Here is a 12665-nt window from a genome sequence, read left to right as displayed (position 1 = left end):
CACAAGTATTGTATCATAACTGCTGGAATACAATGGTGACGGAGCCGGAGTCGTAATCGGAATACTTTGTCAAAATATTAAAAGTACGCAAATGCAAATGCAAGAACACAACGCGAAGGTACTGGAATCGGAGCAGCAGCCGGAGTCGGAAGAGTTGACAAACTTTTAACTTTGACGTCTATCATTTTTAGCACATCAAATTGATTTCGTAGTTTGTTTTTGTGCATTAATTCCTTTGGAATTTGGAAAACAGACACTATAAAACAATATAATCAAAGCAAAGGAATGGGAAGCAATTGCCCAACAGTTAAATATACCGATTGTGTGCGTACTTTCTGTTAACGTACGACAAGCTGTGACAGCTATTCCGACTCCGGCTCCGATTTTTGTATTTTGTTCCAGCTGTAAGGCTTTTTTTAAACTCAGAGCAGAGCGTTAAGAAGATCCTGCGTAAGTACATCAAGTACGCTCTGATCAAAGTTTGATTAAAGTTCTCCGACTTGTTCATGACACACCTGAAGAAATGTACTGTCAAAAGCTTAAGAATAGTCTACCAATCTCTGTCATACCACACGAAACAAACGTGAAGTCAGTCACATTCAAAGATAATGAAACACAAACCAAGCGCTCTGATATCTCTGAACAAAGCAAAGAAAGAACTACAGATCTTTTTTAATAGCTCAGTTATATGCTCAGAGTTTGAAATGAAAAACACCTATTGGGGCGTCTTTCCATTACCGCAGCAAGAATTTTGTTCTGATTTTTTTTTACAATTAGTAGTAGTAGAGGTCTCAATAGAAGAGCATTAAAATATTAGAGCGAGGAAACCCCCGTAAAAAATAAAAAAATGTTTTAATTTTCGGATTTAACCTCACTTTTTTTGAATTTCCACGAAATTGTAGCTATAACTGTCATTATAAAATGAGCGTTTTACCACCCTCCATTGGGATTCTATCCTTTGTGTATGTGTACCGTCCTCAGCTACAAACAGATTATCGTGATCACTATATGGTTCACCTTTTTATGGATGTAACCATGCTCTCCCAGACAATCATAGGCCCTCCAATAGTCGGTGTGGATTATCGTCCCATCCTCACCATGCTTCCTTATCAAAGGAATCAGTACCTGATATAAAAAAAACTTTTTTAATATTAAATAGTTTATATTTTTATAAAAACTTACCTCAGTCCCAGTACACACCTCCAACCTGAGATCCTCAGATCCATCTTCCATCATACCGAGAACCCAAATGTCCTCTCTCGTCAATTTGAACGACGCGTCCAGGCCCACCAATTTTGGCACCAATTTCTTGGTTCTCCAAGAAGTGGTCAACGATAACCTCACGGCAGTAACTATAACAATCCGTGATGGTTCTCGTTGACATACAACTTGAAGCGGAAGTAAAATCTTCCACCATCACCGTTTCGTACGGAAACTTTCGGGCGAGACTGTACATCAAGTACACAACCCTTTGAACAGTGATACGTGCTTCTTCGAACCACGTCCCAACAGAACTTGATATCCTTTTTTTGCCTTGGTACGTACCCTTGTCGCACTGAAAGAATCCGATGGCGTTTTCATGGGTGTAGATGGCCATTGGGATTCTGTGTATTCCGCATTTTTTAAAAACTGGCAACAAACGCAGCTCTTCTGCCAGTTACACTCCCAAGGGTTCGTCGCTGATGTTTTGGTAAGGCTTCACCAAATTCCTTAAATAAACTTAAAAAAGAAAAACAATAATTTATTAAACTATTTAATAATTACCACTGTTTTCGAAAATCGTTCACTTTTGCTTTCCATTTTGATATAATAACTGTTTTTTCTCAAGTAATATTAAAATGAGAGAATAGCAAAATTTCACAAATTTCCCACAAATATATGTAAAATTTTCCTAACAAATCAAATAAATGTAACAATTTCTTTTAAAATCCTAAAAAAAAGTATATCTGGCATCACTGAAACGACTGGGAAATTGGAAAGAACTGTCAAAATAAGAAAAAAACATCTGGAAAATGGCCATTATTGTGTGTTTTTTGTGTGAAAAAGTGAAACTTTAAAAATTAATTAAAAATAAAAAAAGATTTTTCCTCGCCCTAAAATTGCGGTTAATATTATTTTTTAGGGCGTATCTTACTTACTTAAGGTGGCGCTACAGTCTGGGGCAGACCTGGGTGTCAACCAGCCAGCTCGGTCCCTAGCTAGCTGTCTCCAGTTTCGCACGCCAAGTTGGTTGAGGTCCTCTCCCACCTGGGTGCGCCACCTGAGTCGCGGTCTTCCTCTACTGCGCCGTCCCTCGGGATTGGATTCGAAGACCTAACGGACTGGAGCTTTGATGTCCATCCGCTCTACATGACCTAGCCATCTTAGCCGTTGGACTTTAATTCTGCTAACTAGGTCAGTGTCGCTGTACAGCCCGTACAGTTCGTCGTTACATCTTCTCCTCCATTCTCCATCTATGCGTACGGGACCAAAAATCACCCGAAGAATTTTTCTCTCGAAGCATCCTAAGACGGTCTCATCTTTCTTTGACGGGGTCCAGGCCTCAGCGCCATAAATGAGAACCGGGATGATGAGTGTCTTATAGATGGTGATTTTAGATGCTTGAGAGAGGACTTTACTTCTCAATTGCCTTCTAAATCCAAAGAAGCAGCGATTTGCAAGAGTTATTCTTCGTTTGATTTCAGCGCTGGTGTCGTTGTCTGCATTAATAGCGGTAGACAAAGTCCTTAACTACCACAAAGTTATAGCTATCCATGGTGACGTTTTGTCCAAGACGTCGTCGTTCAGTGTCCTTTTTTGATGACAGCATATACTTGGTCTTGCCTTCATTGACCATTAAACCCATCTTCTTCGCTTTCGTCGCAATGCTCAAAAACGCTCCAGTGACATCACGCTTTGATCTTCCAATTATGTCAATGTCATCTGCGTATCCGAGTAATTGGATGGACCTTTGGAAGATTGTGCCTCTAGTGTTGACGGTTGAGTTTTGCACAATTCTTTCCAGAACGATGTTGAAGAAGTCGCATGACAGTGCATCGCCTTGTCTTAAACCTTTTTTGACATCAAATGCATCGGTAAGATCTTTTCCGACCTTGATAGAGCAGCGTGCATTCTCCATCGTCATTCTGCACAAACGGATAAGTTTGACAGGGATGCCAAAACTAGACATTGCTCTGTATAGAGCTCTTCCCTATAGATGCTGTCATACGCGGCTTTAAAATCGATAAAGAGATGGTGGGTATCAATTTGAAGCTCCCGAGTTTTTTCCAAGATCTGCCGTAGAGTGAATATTTGGTCGATAGTGGACTTTCCTGGTCTGAAGCCACACTGATAAGGACCTATCAGGTTGTTGACGAACGGGTTCAGAAGTTCACATAATACGGCAGAGAGGATCTTATATGCAATGTTAAGGAGACTGATGCCTCTGTAGTTGGCGCAGTTTAGAGGATCTCCTTTCTTATGTATCGAGCGTATCTATCGATTAAAAAAACGGTGTGTGAAAATTCGTGCTGCAGTAAAGGAAAGTTGAGCCCACCTATTATATCAGAGAGCTCTGAATGGAATATGATCAGAACTTTGCTGAGATCGCTAAAAAATACCATTAAAATAAAAAAAAAAAAGAAAAATATCTGATAAAGACATTATTGTATTTGACAAAAGACATATCTTGACGGTTTTGATTACTCAACTCAATACAGTAAATCAACCTGCTCACCACGACAACGAGAATTGTATGGATTTTGATTTATATAAAGAAATTTCAATAATTAATTCTTATTTTGTGTGTTTTGTTTATACATTGTTGACAAAAATCGCATCGTATAATTTATTGTAATGAAACACAACCTATACCACTCAAAGCTGAACGCACTCATTTTTACCTTGTGTTATTTGCTTTAAGTGGTGTACATAAATTATTACTACTTACCGACGCTCTTTGAACGCCATCTATCTTAAGCTAGTTGAACAAAAGCAATTATGACACTCACATTTGATTTGATGGCAGCTACATACTAAACCACCTTACCGACACATTAGTTTGTGTGATTGCAATGCGAAGTGCGGGTCGCTGCTTCTAATTAGTAAACAAGTTTTTCACCGATTTTAGCGTAATTTTCTAAACCAAATCAAATAAATTGCCCATAAAAATGCCCATCAAAGTGTCCCCCGTCGATTTCCGATAAAATTTCATGTCCAAATCATAAATTGATCGCGTAAATTTCGATTGCAAAATACCGAAGGTGTTTTTTCTCCGCACACAAGTTTTTCCCTGCGCTACATATTACTTCTCTTCTACAATTTTTTTTTTTTTAATATTTTGTGTGCAAAATTTCTCAAGTGTCAAATTAAGGAGTGAAATTTTGGTTAAAAAGGATAAAAGAAGTGGAAAAAAGTGCATTCGAATGTTAGTTCATTTAATACGACATCGTTTGGGATAAAGTTTTGTTAATAAAATTCATTGTGCGGGCGATTTTTTCACTTTACAGTAAAATCAATTCGGTGCGATGTATGTAACGCGGTAATCGCCGTCTGCCATAATGCCATCAAAGAGAGTTTTCACCAGTTCTAAGGTAGAGGTCGCTTCATAATGCTGAGAGAATTTTTCCCCAAGTTTATATTTTTTTTGTTTCGTCCGTCGTTCTTTCTTCTGCTTCTTCATTTCATTTATTTTCTTTTTTTTTATATTGTTGTATGTATTTTATGGTGCCCCTTTTTCCTGTACCTGTACCTTTTTTCTTTTTGTTCTCATTCTCGTTCTTACTTGGAGAAAAAAAAGAAATGGGTATAGAATTGGTGGTGTCCTATGCCCGCGGTTTTTGTTTCTTCATTTTCTATTTTTTTGGAAAATTTATTTGCATTTATGGTGATGTTCAATTTTGGCTCAGGTATAATTAAAAGAAAGCCGCGGCAGCTTAGCTAGGCGTTTTGATTTGATGCCGAAAAGAAAATTAGAAAAGCTAATGAGGTTTTAATTTTTTCCCGAATGGAATCTGGGTTTTCTGTTGATATGCGCGATTGTACCAGATTTTGACAGTTGATTGGCGTCTCTAGTACCATGGGAGTGATTTAAAGGAACTGCCAGCATTGAATTTTTTCTCGAGATTCTATTGACTTGGACATTGTTGTTTTTTCAATTTATAAATATTGGAGTTTTTCTTAAGAGATTGAGAACTTTAGCTAAATTTGGGCACTGTTTCTTTTTTAATTTCATAGATATCCTCAAAGAATTAAAATTAAAAGCACTTTTAGTACGAAAAAAATCTTTATTTTTTGTTTTAAGTTATAAATTTCGAAGTTAAATTTTCAAAATTTAAGACGTAAAAATGCTTTGTTATGGAAATTATTCTCTGTTTATACATTTGTTTTGATTGTTTATAGAAAGTATAATTAAATTTAGGGAAATGTCATGAAATTTAGGAAAGGGTGCTCTTTCTATAGAACAAACAATTTGTCTTCAAATGCAAAAGAAAATTTGTATATACCCAACCACTTACCGAAAGTCCTGTATTATGTCACAGGAGGGGGGATGTGAGGGCGAGCATGCGCCCCAAACATGAATCTCTTGCTGTATTTTCCCTTGCCGTAGTCATGTATAGTGACGATGTTTTCTCGTCTTAATTAAGACCCCGACTTTGTGGAATGGTGCCCAAACTTAAAAATAGTACACCAGAAACAATTTTTAAAATTATTTATTATTATTTCAAGATTTCCGGCTTATGTTTATCGTGGCTAAGAGTTACAGCCGATTCGCTTAGTCCAAATTTCCACTACTTTTTCCACAAAATCTTAACTTTTGGCTTCAAAACTTTCTTAAATCTTGGCTTCCAATGGATTGAAGAGTTAAACATTTGCCGGGATATGCTAATTACTTAATACAGCGCATCAAAATTAATCGAAAGGTTTTAAGACAGACAAACAAGGGTCCATTTAAAACGACCACTTCTAGAAATAAATGTGTCTCAACTGATTTTGCAATGAATTTTTGATCGAGTGAACTTTATGACAAGTGGCGTTAGTCTTTTTTGGATGAAAATGCCGTTGATATTAAGATTTTTTATTTTTTTTGAATTAGTTAGCATGTATCGATGGTGCCGCCATTCTACTTAACGATAGTTCCTTAATCATTTTCAAGTAGGGACCAATAATGCCCCCAACATGTTTACCACATAAAAAAGTCAACCTTAATGTATATGATTATTATTCGTTACTGGCTTCGCTCTTTACTCATTGACAAAGAATTTTATCCAGAAATGAGCTAAATACTAAATACAGTAAAATGAACATAGTGTCCTATGAACTTCGTCAACGGATTTATGTTTATTCTAAGAGTAAATTTCCACAATTTATAAGCGTTTTTCTGGTGTTAAATGATGCAATTCCTTAGCAAGACCTTACTCAACAGAAATGTCATCACTTTTGGACATTGTCAACTATCAAACTATAAACCACAGCAGTCGAAACTTTTCAGGCAGCTTCCCACAATGTATGTTTTAGGCAGTCTTGTCTTCGTTGTAAAGAAATCATGATGAGAACAAAATATTAAAAAACTGGAACTAGATCTACACTATTTCTATAATATTGTGTCCAACGAAAAGCGTTCCAAATAGTTTTAAAGCACTTGAATTTCTTAAAGTCGATGCAAAAAATTGAACTTGTGAAGAGTTAGCTTACTTTTATTGATAAACCTTATGTTATTCTCATGGATTTCCTTCCAAAAAGAGGTAAAGGGCCTTGCAAGTGAGAACGAACAACGAATGGACGAACAATCGTGACTTTACAAATTTCAAAAAGTCAATTTCAATACAAAATACATTTAAATTATAAGAAACCAATTGACACTTATGTTATTATAATAAAATTTGCATTTTGTTTTCTAAAACAAGAACATTTTGTAAAAACAATTTGGTAGTAACGAATTGCAGTGTAGTTGCTAAAAACTGTCAAACTCGTTACTCGTTCCACATACCATCAACACTGCAACAAATAAATTGTTCGCGCTCAACTTAACCTGAAAATTATACCACTCTTGTTTTGTTTGTTGAAAAGGGTAATTATAAATTGAGAATTCTTCGCTGTCTGCGAATAGACATAAAGTTCATTGGGACAGTTCGCAGCTCGTGGCCTATGTGCCAGATGCTTTGACAATTCGTCGCTGTCTGCGAATAGAAATAAAGCTCATCTGAAAGAAAAGTAAAAATATGCGAACATCCACAGTTCGTAGCTCATGTGCAAGATGCTTAAGGTACCTTGTTTCTCTTCTGTCAGAAAAAGTAAAATATCCATGATTTTGTCCTCATTATGGCGGTTTTAGAGGTCATTTTTTATTTTTGGCTCACTTTTCTATCTGTTTTGTCATCAAAGAAAATCCTCTGAAATGAACCTTCAAAATAAGTCGAATTAAAAAGTCCAATGGAAACATTGTGAAGAACTTTTATGTTATTTTATTTTTATTAAAAATACATCACGAAAAAATTAAATTTTAAATCAATTTCCATTGAAAAATATTCAGAACTCCAAATCAAAAATACATTTAAATTTGTCGCTTCTGGCAACTCCCTACTAATTTATTTGCCAGCTAATCTTTTTTCGTTCCACTGACATTTCCCTTCAAAAAAAACAGAAAAGGAGAAAATGAAAAATTTATTTCACTCTTTCTCATAGAAAATTGAAGAAAAAAATCTACTACAATTTCGAGCAAAAAAATAATAGAGACGTATTCTTTTTAAAACAAAAAAAGAATAATTCCCCTCCGTTGTCTATCTCCCTTCCACTCATGCACATTCTCATTAAAAGTACATTTTCAGTTGAAGAAGTTGAAGTAAAAAAGCAAAATGGCGTCGCCTACTGCCAATTTTGTGATAGATCCAAATCAAAATAAAGCAAATTGTCATGTCACAGAGATTTTTAATGAATCTCTTGGCAATTTTGTGAATTCCTTTAATCAAAATCATTCAAATGCATTTGTTAATAATTGCAGAAACGTCCTCGATCATCATCATCAACAACAACAACAACAGGGTCAACAATCTTCTGTTGGCATTGAACAACAACTAAATAGAAGTACTACAAGTAGTGCAAGCGACCCACAAATAATTTTGTCGTCGCCAGCGTCGACATCGACAACGATATCGCAATCGACAGGAACTGGGACAGCGACTTCGACATCGACGACGTCCACTTTGTCTCCTACGAACAACAACAGCAGCACCAGTAGCAGCAGCATCATCGTCGACAGTGACCTCAAAAAAAGTGTTTTCTCTGCCTCGACAAGTTCCCGCGAGCTAAATAACAATAATATAAATTTTGATAATTTAAAAAATAGCACAACAAAAAGTGTAGCAAGTTGTGGAAGAAGTGGTGAGGGAAGTGAACTGGTGACATTGAGCTTTCAACAGGTGGAGGAGCCCATAAGCAAAGGCAACTTCACAAGTCACCCCAATTTAAACCCCAATCCAAACCCAACCCAGCTTGCTGGTGGGCAAATAACAAATTCCTCAGCTGAGAATACGCAACAAACAATTCAGCGGAATATGCCAAAGAGCAATGAACCGATTAAGATAGCTTTCTCAGCATCGCATCAGCAGCAGCAACAACAGCAGCAACAGGCCCAACAGCCCCAGCAGCACCAACAGCAGCAGCAGCAACACCAACAGCAACAGCACACCACTCAATATCAGCTCTCGAATAATAGCTTCATCAGAACTACCAAGATACCAACCAGCAGCATGAACTCGAGCAACCAGGCGGCTGGCGGGAATCGGATCACCTTTACCAGTCAGTCGCTACCCAACGGCACAATCAATATCGCCTCGCAGAGCCAGGCCGCCTCCATCCTGCAAGCCGTGTCCACGGCCCAGCTACCCAACACCACAACCATCAAGACGATAACATCGGCTGCCGGCCTGCCGCAACACCACCAACAGCAGCAGCAGCAACACCAACAACAGCAGCAGCAACAGCAGCAGCAGAACTCCCAAACAGTAGGTGCTACCCAAACTTTGGTAATTAAAAATCACGCAGTCTCCCTGCCGGCGGGCTTAGTCTCTAGTGCACCAGGAATCGTAACTATGACCAAAACTATCAATCAGGTATATTCCATCATCATAACATGCTAGAGCAACCCTAGATACTTGATTAAACTTGGTCGTCCTAGCCATCGCGATGCTAGAGTCGAAGACACAACCGTAGTAGTTTTATTTTTTAAAGTAGAGTGTCATTGTTTGCGACTCCGCGCTGCGTAGTTTCCATATTATCCTTTACTTTTTGTTTTTTAATGTTGTGTTGCTCTTAGTTCCCTTTTTCCCACCTTTAAGCTTGATTTTATGACATTATGATCAATACGATATTCTGGAGATGGTTTATCACTTATCAGTTTTTATTTTTGTAATTCTGTGATAAATATTTGTGACTTTAATTAAAAAAGAGTTACATATTTTATTTATTTGTAGTTTTGTGCTCAAATTTCCGTTTATCGGTTGTGTCTAGAAAAAAAAAAGAGTTTTTAAATCAAAAATTAAATTAAATTCTTGAGATGAATAGAAAAATAGAATCAAAACAATATTGTGCTTGTAGTTAGCTTACACAAACAAATACATATATACCTACCTAGATACCTGCCTTATTTTTATAAAAACAATTTAAGTTATATTTTTATTTATTTACTTATTTTTGTATTTGCTTTACTGCTTTGCTTAGTTATTTTTATCATTTATTTAGTTATTTAGAAAAGCTTTAAGCATACACGCAATATTATTTTATTTTATATTCTTTGGTAATACCTACACGATCAAAAATCAAGGAACTTTTACCACTTGGTACTTTCCACCTATGTATACTCCGTTTTAACCTTTGTATAAGTTTTGTGTCGCAAAGAGAAGGACTATTTTAATATCTAGGAGGGCTAAAGAAAGAGTTGTGGACTTTTCTCTAAACTGAGTTAGTCTCTTAGCAGGGTTCGGTTCTGTGGGTTTTACTATCTTTGCAGATGGAATACAAAAAGCTAAGATAGTGAATAAACAATAAATTCATTTCATCTCAATTTTGAAAGCTCACATTTCCATTTTCTAGCGACTATTTGATTTTTTCGTAATAGGATCAAAAGTCTCAATCAAATGGGAATCAAATATGTAGAATAATTGGTATCTAAACTGCATGATTTTTTTTTCCTTCATGACAAAAAATAATGTGATAATTGTTTCAGGAATTTCAATTTTTTTTGAAAAAAGTGCAACATTTTGCAATTTCCGGTTTGGATCATATATGGCACATTGAGGAGAAAAGTAACAAACAAATTTTCAATAAATGGAATCAATTATTTATTCAACAAATTATGTGGTATAGAATATCGTGAAATAGTTTCTTTTCTCATTCAACCAAAGATTTACTTTGCATATTCGGCACTCCACATTAGATCTTCGATGGCAGTCTGGAACCTTACACCGCTGTCTTTTGGTCAAAACAGGAAGGTGATCTAATCGATGGCATTATGGCAACAGGTCCTTTCAATTTCTTCAAATGTGGATTATTCTCCATGACATAAGAGAGTCGTCCACTTTTGTTAGTGTGCTTAGTTTGCTAGCATGGTATAGATCTTCGGCTACTGCGAAGTTGAAATCTGTTAGTGGCAGCCACACCTCAGAACCATCAAGCGTTCGTGTGTACAATAGCCACGCATTCACGGCTGCCCTGTCTATCATGTGGAAGAATATTCGGTGGTAAAATTTGTGTGATCTAATTCGTATTCTATAGTATCCAAGAAGAGCAAAAGATCAACTCCACCCATATGCCGATTATATGTCATGACTGCGTTTGGACATGATACAGTTTGGTAGCTCTTTTCTTTTTTGTTGATTTGTTGGACTTCAAAAGACGGTTTGCTACCGACAAATCTCGAAGCAAGGTTCACAATTCTGTTGTCAAACCATGTTACCGCAGAAATATTCAGGTTATCAATTGTCGCCAGTTTTTCTACAGTTGCACCTCTTCCTTTTTTTTCAATTCCTTTTCAGTAGGAACTTTATGTAACCCGGAATCCGATTGGCTTTTATATTTCCCGGCAGTCGAACAACTACGTCACAGGATGTACTAATTTTTGGCAAATCGGTGCACTGCTTTTGGTTGGTATAATTTGTTCATCTACTGCCATATATTCTTTTTAGGAACAGTAAGGAGTCTCTCCCTTGTTTGATCCAAGAATGGTCTTATTTTATGAAGGGGATCATTTGCGTATTTGCTTCGAGTTGGAAATGTATGAACCTTTTTATTTCTTCAAACTGGTTACATGCCATTACAGAGTTAATTGTTAGGTAACCTAGGTAACTATACAATGGACATGTAAAGGCATATTACCACAAACTGTTAAAGTTCCATTGCTGTTATATTGGCAATTTTTTCGTAACTTTTTTCACAGGAGTATCTGATTGTTTTTTGTTCTATATATTTGAACATTTAGTCTGTAAACAAGTACTGGTAGAATTGTATTGGCGTCACCTGTGAATGCGGTTTCGTTATCACCTTTTTCCAAAAACCCATCCCGCCTCTGGGTTTTTCTTTTCAGCTCCCGCACTTCTATACGTGGAAGGTGCCATCTGGGATAGAGAAATGTTATCTTCCCAATCGGATACATCCGACACTAGAATATATAGAGGCGGAAGATTTTTGCATCTGTTTACCTCGTCCTCATCATCTGAAGAATCTTCGTCACTGCTGTTGTAGAGAAAATTATGTATAAAAGTATGGATACCTCCGTAAAACCGATGTGAGTCCATATCTGAATTGTGTGCTATCTTGTTACTTCATAAAATCGAAAAAATTCACTTTGTAATTTACTGGTAATATTTTTTCAAGCACTACATTTTATTTTTATATTTTGTACACAATTTTGAATTTCTCAAACACGCGTTTCTCGCACTGCACCCTTTGTGACGAGTTTGACGGACAAAATTGTTGTCGAAACTCGTTCATAGATGGCGTTTATGAATAAAATTTATAGCGTTTATGTTACTAATTTAACACTGTACGTACAAAACAACAGAATTTGTTGAAAACTAGAAAATATCGACAAAAATACGGGTTCACTCATATATGAGCCACCATGCAGTAAAGGGTTAAGTTCACTTCAAAATGTTGCCAAATTCTAAAGGAAGGTTGTTTTTTGACGGTGCTGAGTCTCAGGTCATATTTGCAAATTTTCTAACCATATGTACCTAAAAATTACATCTCAGAACATCATGAACTTTATGATGTGAAAGAAATGATTTCGTATGCAATTGCTTACTGTTTAAACACTTAGGGGCATATTTATATATGTTTGCTAAACTCTTGCTAACTTGTTACTAAGCAAGTCCTAATTCTCTATGAATACGCCCCTTATATTTTTAATAATTATAAAATATGTTGACATCTTTCAACAAATTTCGAGGAATCGACTCTCAACGATAGCTCGTTAGTCTTTATATACAGTGTATCAATTTCATATTCGTACCCCATCAATATAAAGTTTAAATGTTTTTCTCATCCAAAATGTCTTCAGTTACAAATGTCGTTTTTGTTCTTAATGGTGCATTTCCAAATTCTGCGGTCCAGTTCGTCCCATGAATTCTCTATCGGATTAATGTCTGGTGGTTGTGGGGGGGAGTTTCAAAAACCTTACTGCAATTACAGAG

At 36.4% G+C, this 12665-nt stretch overlaps 1 protein-coding gene and 1 pseudogene across 4 annotated transcripts in view; one reads left to right on the top strand and one right to left on the bottom strand.

Annotated features, from left to right (window-relative positions):
• Nucleotides 1-871: 871 nt before the first annotated feature.
• Nucleotides 872-1597, bottom strand: LOC129945269 (uncharacterized; annotated as a pseudogene).
• Nucleotides 1598-7817: 6220 nt separating this feature from the next.
• LOC129944621 (transcription initiation factor TFIID subunit 4) overlaps nucleotides 7818-12665 on the top strand; it is a 30508-nt gene continuing 25660 nt past the window's right edge. For 2 of the 4 annotated variants that reach the window (XM_056054183.1, XM_056054182.1), the window contains exon 1: nucleotides 7818-9089. In XM_056054183.1, coding sequence (XP_055910158.1) covers nucleotides 7833-9089 — 1257 coding nt within the window. In that variant the 5' untranslated portion in view covers nucleotides 7818-7832. The remainder of the gene's footprint in view (nucleotides 9090-12665) is intronic. The other 2 variants (XM_056054185.1, XM_056054184.1) reach the window with 2 other exon arrangements.

The sequence above is a fragment of the Eupeodes corollae genome, chromosome 2 (genome assembly GCF_945859685.1).
Source record: "Eupeodes corollae chromosome 2, idEupCoro1.1, whole genome shotgun sequence".
NCBI lineage: Eukaryota > Metazoa > Arthropoda > Insecta > Diptera > Syrphidae > Eupeodes > Eupeodes corollae.
This window is presented reverse-complemented; position numbering and strand designations above follow the sequence as displayed.